General features: G+C 40.3%; 1 protein-coding gene across 1 annotated transcript in view; it reads left to right on the forward strand.

Annotated features, from left to right (window-relative positions):
- Nucleotides 1-374: 374 nt before the first annotated feature.
- The window catches only part of tfcp2l1 (transcription factor CP2-like 1), a gene marked incomplete in the record, with an annotated part of 12,335 nt that continues 6,707 nt past the window's right edge, over nucleotides 375-6,002 (forward strand). Inside the window, 4 exon segments of the mRNA XM_035675953.1 lie at nucleotides 375-545; nucleotides 867-1,015; nucleotides 2,715-2,788; nucleotides 5,085-5,190. Coding sequence (XP_035531846.1) covers nucleotides 487-545; nucleotides 867-1,015; nucleotides 2,715-2,788; nucleotides 5,085-5,190 — 388 coding nt within the window.

The raw sequence follows: 6,002 nt of genomic DNA on the forward strand, positions 1-6,002 counted from the left end.
CTGTAACTTGATTTTTAGAATCAGAAATATCCCTCATCAACAGCTGTTCTCAGAGCTGTAATTATGTTTACTCCCTTTGGTTTTGCTCCCCAAAAAACCTGCTGCCTGTTCTCATGTTTGTTTTCCAGAAATGTCCCTCACAGATTACCTTAAGTGAGTTTAGAGTCGGGCTTTAGGGCCGAGCTGTTAGCAGTGTCAACAACTGCTCAAGTAAAGCTGCTATTAATGCATCAACCCAGCTGGACATTGGTAGTGGGAGGTGTGTCTGCACAAAGGTCATCCAAGGTATGCTAATGGCAGTCCTGATGACATCACAGGGACAGTATAAGAGGCAGGGTGATGAGGTCTGGCTGCAAAACCTGTCTCACTCTCTCTCTGAGCTGAAAGCTGAGGAAAAAGCAGCAGCAGGCACTAAAGCTAGCTCCGTCTGTCTCCACCTCTTCTCCACCGGTCCCGGGATACAAGAAGACAACCGCACTGGAAAATATGCTGTTCTGCCATTCCCAGCCTGAGTCCTACCACCAGCACTCTGCTAGTTACATTAGGTAAAGCACACACTAAGAAGCTTCAGAGAACTTGTGGATTGCAGAATTATTATAATATAATATTATTATTAATATTATATATTATTGAGTATTCAAAATCAACAAATACAGACCACATAGACTACTTTTCTTTCTCCTTTTCAGTCTAATACACTTAAAATAAGCAAGATAAGTAACACGTGTTTCTAAAATCAACCTTTTGCACCTTTGTTCATGTGATTAAATGATTAGATAAAACAGGACAATCACCTTTATCGTCCCCCCCTCCCCCACCCCCCTTGCTGTGCTCAGCCCCTCTTCTTCCCCTCTGGTCTCTTTCAGAGAGGCCTTGGCGCCTTTCTTGAAAAACGAAGAAGCGAGGCTTATGGCTGAAAATGGTGCCAGGAGGACCCCATTCCAGTACATTCTGAGTGCACCCACCTCGCCAGCTGTGAAACAGCAGGAGGAGAGTCTCACTTATCTCAACCAAGGTAGCTATCCGTCCTGCTCGCTGAATGTCCACACTGACTGAATGGGACTGGAGCTCGTGTTGTCACATCCCTGCAGCAGCGGCAGGGTTAGATTAGCGCTGCTTGATTTAAACTTACACCCCCTGTAAAGGCCAAAAACATGGAAGGACAGAGTTGTGTCTGGAGCTGTCTGAAAGCTGTCTTTAATTGTCAGATGATCTTTATTCTGCAGCAGAATAATCAATAAAGCTGATTTAAGTGAGATTCCCTTTGCTAATGCTCTTACAGTCGCAGCTCTGGATTTCATGTTTTGGTCATTGTTCGATTCTAAGCAAAGAAACAGCAAAATAATGCATTGTCCTCCAATATTACCAATTCAATCTGCTTATTATTTTCACTTAGCTTATCAATACTGAATATTAAAGTTTAAATTCACAGCATTGAAACATTTTACTTTGGAAAGCATCTATCTGGATTTATGTGGTTTAAATTTTTAAAAAAAATTCCAGTGTTACTTATATTCTTTTTTGGGTCATGTGACTGATAAGACGTAATCTTATTGGACAGAAGTCTAATTGCTAACTAATCCAAGATAAAGCAACCTGATTTTTTTAACCTGACTTTTTTAATTTGCAGACCCTTTAAAATGTTTATTGAATTTAAGTTATTCCTGCTCCAGAGGCCCATCCCTATTAAAGTATTACTGCACCATTAGTTGGCAAACATAAATAATTCATAAGGAGTTACATGTGCATATAAATATAGTGTCATATATATAATATAATGTTTTATCTATGTTTTATACATATAAAAACATAGATAAAACAACATTTTTTAATCAAATTCAAATTATCATGGCCTTTTTTTGCTTCCATAGAATAATAATAATTAAACCTACAGTATAAATAAGGCTGACCTGGACTCTATATAAATATATATAATTACATAAATACAATAAATCTTTGGCATCTTTATCTGTGCAACATGAGCTCCTATATGAGTGTTAAAAGACCTTTTTCACAGCAGCCGATTTGACATGAACTAGTCGGGTAAACACAGGTGATACCAATGACTGAGTGCTCACTATAATCACCTGTGTTTACCCGACTATTTCATGTCGAAATGGCTGTCGTGAAAAAGGTCTACCTGTCTGACTTTCATCCTGTAATCTAATTCTCCCTCCTTTCCTTTTCTTCTTTGTCTTCCCTCCTTTCCAAATTGTACTTTTCTTTCCCTTTTTCTTCCTCTTCTTCTTCTTGACCTCATCCTCTTCCACTTCTGATTGTTTCTGTCTCTTCTTGTTGAACAGTGACAGTTTTTATTTGTGCTTTGTTTACCTTTATTTATCTACAAGTTTGCCCTGCTTATCTGCTGTACAGTAATTTGATTGGATTGAAAACACAATGAAAGTGAGCTTGCTGTAAACCAACAACTACACCAAGTTAATTGCCAGTTTTATTCTGCTGACAAAGCACTGATAGTCTTACAGTGTCCCTACAGTGGCTATTTTAATGACATTTTCATGTGATATTAAAGTTAATGTATCATATTTGATCAGGATGGAGATACGTAAAAAAGTTTTCTAGTGGCTCGCCTTGATATCTGGCTTAAAAGGTTTCTCATTTAATTCAATTTCTATCTCCACTGACCCTCTTTTCTGATTGACTGATTTCCCATTTTTCAATTTTAATCAGGTTTTTTTTAATGTTTTAAAATGTAGGTCAGTCCTACGAAATCCGTATGCTTAACAGAAAACTAGTGGAGTATACAGATATAAGCAGCAAATGTGTAAAGGTAGGTGTAAGGTGTTTTTTTGTTGTTTTTGTTGTCTGTTTTTTGACCTTCATGTGACCTCTTCCTCTTTCTTCTCTTATCCGTTTTTTATGTATGCATTTCCTGGTTCATCACAGGTCCCTCGACCCTCCCTTCCACTTCTGGGGTGGGGTGTCGACCTTGGAGAGCTTGGTACTATCACCCAAACTTACCTTTCCTCTTTTCCTAGACTTCACAAAAACAAAAAAACTGTTTACCACACACACTCTTTCTTAAATTTTCATACAAACTTGGGCATCTTTATACTTATATTATGTCTGGACACATTTGTTTCTTTCCTTAAAATGTTTAAAATAAACTGGTATATTCCTGCTTTCTGATTAAAACCCATTAGCAGCCCATCACTTCATCTTCAGCACACGGGTCAAAAGTGACTCCGTTTATTGCAAACACTTACTTAAGAGTAAGGAGAGCTCATTTCACCTCATTTCTTGTTTGAGTGCATCCACTTCACATGCCTGTGTCGTCCGGCTGCCATTGCTTGAGACCGTAATGTTAGCGGTAGCATCCTAGAAACACGAGAATGGGACAGGTGGCGTCTATGCAAACACGTGACGTGCCGGGTTCGGGTGCTCGGTCATGCATGAGCCTCCCTCCAGAAATATGTGTGTTTTTACAGGTTGTTCATTTATTATCTGTTTATTTCATTCAGGATTTTAAAAGGGCGCCTGTAAAGTCCCAACAGACAGATCACAGAACATGAAAATCAAAGCAGCAGAGGTTAAGATATCCTGACTTTTAGTCCCTAGAATGAGCCTACATTTCCCATAATGCAACTTGATAGCGTCCTTTATTAGACCCTCACTGCCTCTTAATTGCCAGCTAACACACATCCCCATTTTCTTTAAAAAAAAGGCTTCCTGTTAAAAATAATACGGCTCAAGCCCAATCCAAGATAACCCTGATGACATCTTCAAGGTTATTTTTATTACATCATCAAACTGATGGCGTACCCCTTTAAATAAACTGTATTTTTGTATGTGTGATATGGTGAAAAGATGTTATTTGCCAACACAAAGTGGGTCAGTCAGTTAGTAACAACAGCTACTAAAGATGCAGCTGACAGAATTCAGGGTTCCCACATAAATAATCTGAAGTTTCAACCTGACGTGATCATAAGGTATTAGTGCTATCTAATTCTGACTGTCACAACTCCAAATTTATGTGCTTGAATATCACCGAAAAGCTCTTAAAGGTCCCATAAAATGGTATTGATACAGCATTTCCTGTTGAAACTGGTCAGTACAGAGCAAAGATAATAAAATAAAAATGGACGTAGTCTCTGACTGAAGTTTCTGAAGAGCCGCTGTGAAGCTCAGTGTAGTCGGCGCTGACCGTCGGCTGAATGAAGCCTGGTTACAGAAAACAACCACCTGTCACTCAAAGCAGCCATGCCCTTAAAGGTCCAGTGTGTAGGATTTAGTAGCATATAGCGGTGTAGACCCTCGCTCCACCCTCCCCTTCCAAGCTCAAAGGAAAAAGCTCAACCATAACGATTCTGGTGATTCCACACTAATGAAAACATAGATATCCTAAATGCTACGCACTGGACCTTTAATTGTACAGAACTTTAAGCCTTAATTTAATTTCAACAGGTAAAAAATTCAACCCCTGTACAGTTGTCAGTCTGGTTTAAAAAAAACAGGCTGTAAACATGTTTATTTCTGCTGTAAAGACATTTTAATTTGGGGCCTTATGGAGACTGACTCACTGCTGGAGCCAGTCTCTAGTGGACGTTAGAGGAACTGCAGTTTCTGTTACTTTATCTGTCGCCACGGAGGTTGCCGCTTGGTATGGAGATAAAGATTTATTTAAAAAAATTGTATGAAGCCATATATTTGAAAGAATATTGTATGAGCTGCTGTTTTCAGCTATGGTACAAACAGAAACTGTTTTCCAGGAACTATCAATCTTTCGGGAAGCTCAAATATCCATTTCATGCATTTCATGGGATCTTTAAATTCGGTGCCCAAGTGAATGTGGGAGCCCTCAAAGTCCCTATTGATGCTGCATTACACAGATCACATGTAGCTCATTGGCAGTGACGGGGAAGGAATGGAGATGAAATTCACTGTGAATTTCCACCTCCTCACCCTTCCCTAAAGAAACTGCCTCAGTGTGTCTTAATGAATAAATGAGGGGAGCCTTTTTTCTCGCACTTTGCCCAACAGTCCGGCTGTTGGGCTACGTGCGAGCTCCCCCGCTCGAGCTGTAGCTGTACTCCGGGCCCTAAACGTCTGATCCTGCCTGTTCGCAGAGCATTGTGCGCGTGGTGTTTCACGACCGTCGACTGCAGTATATGGAGCACCAGCAGCTGGAGGGATGGAGGTGGAACAGACCTGGAGACCGAATCCTGGATATAGGTGAGCTGATTGTACTAACGTATGCATCAAAGTATTGGGTATTATTAGGTCCCGAGCACCGACCCTGGTGGAATTGGAATCTTCTTTAAGTGAAAGGAATAAAATTTTTGCGCATCAAGTCTTTTTTGAATCCGTTATCTTATTAAATCTGTTACCTATAGAAACAGATGTGTTTTATTTTTCTATTCGTTGTGAAATTCACAATACGAGACAGAGTCGTCATGCAATAAGGATGATTTTGACAGTAGAAAGTAAAATGTAATTGGGTCCAAGCTGTCAAGAACAAGCAGAGTTTCACCTGCTGATAAAGGAGCTGGCTGTCTCTGGCTTCTGTCCTCTGGAGGTTCGTCTGCAAGCTGTCTCTGCTCTCTGCCCGCATCTTACGTTTGGCCCCGTGGCTACAAGAGACTGAGCTGTCCTCCCTCTCTCTCTGTCTGTGTGCTTGTCTCATTTACTGGCTCTGTTCCGAAAACTTAAATGAGGTGTAAACATGATTGATGCGGCACAAGGTCGTATTTATATTCAAACATACAACAATAAAAAAAAAACAGATTTGGTGTGCAAAAAGTTGTGAAACGTGCCACACGAAGAGCAGCCCCCCTGCTGCATGTTTCAGCCATATGTTTGAAAAGACACATGTACCAGGCCCAGACGTACAAAAAAACCTCTTGGAGTCATATTCCCAAACCCAATAGGGTGTTGTTATTTTGGATTCTGGCAGTTCAGCTTCTGAGTCTGTGAAGTGTCTTAAACCTGCATTCTGTGTAACAACCAGCAGGGGGCAGCTCCACACTGATACCATTCAGTCTTAT

This window comes from Morone saxatilis, unplaced genomic scaffold, assembly GCF_004916995.1.
Source record: "Morone saxatilis isolate NCDOM2014 unplaced genomic scaffold, NCSU_SB_2.0 Contig5, whole genome shotgun sequence".
NCBI classification, from domain to species: Eukaryota; Metazoa; Chordata; class Actinopteri; family Moronidae; genus Morone; species Morone saxatilis.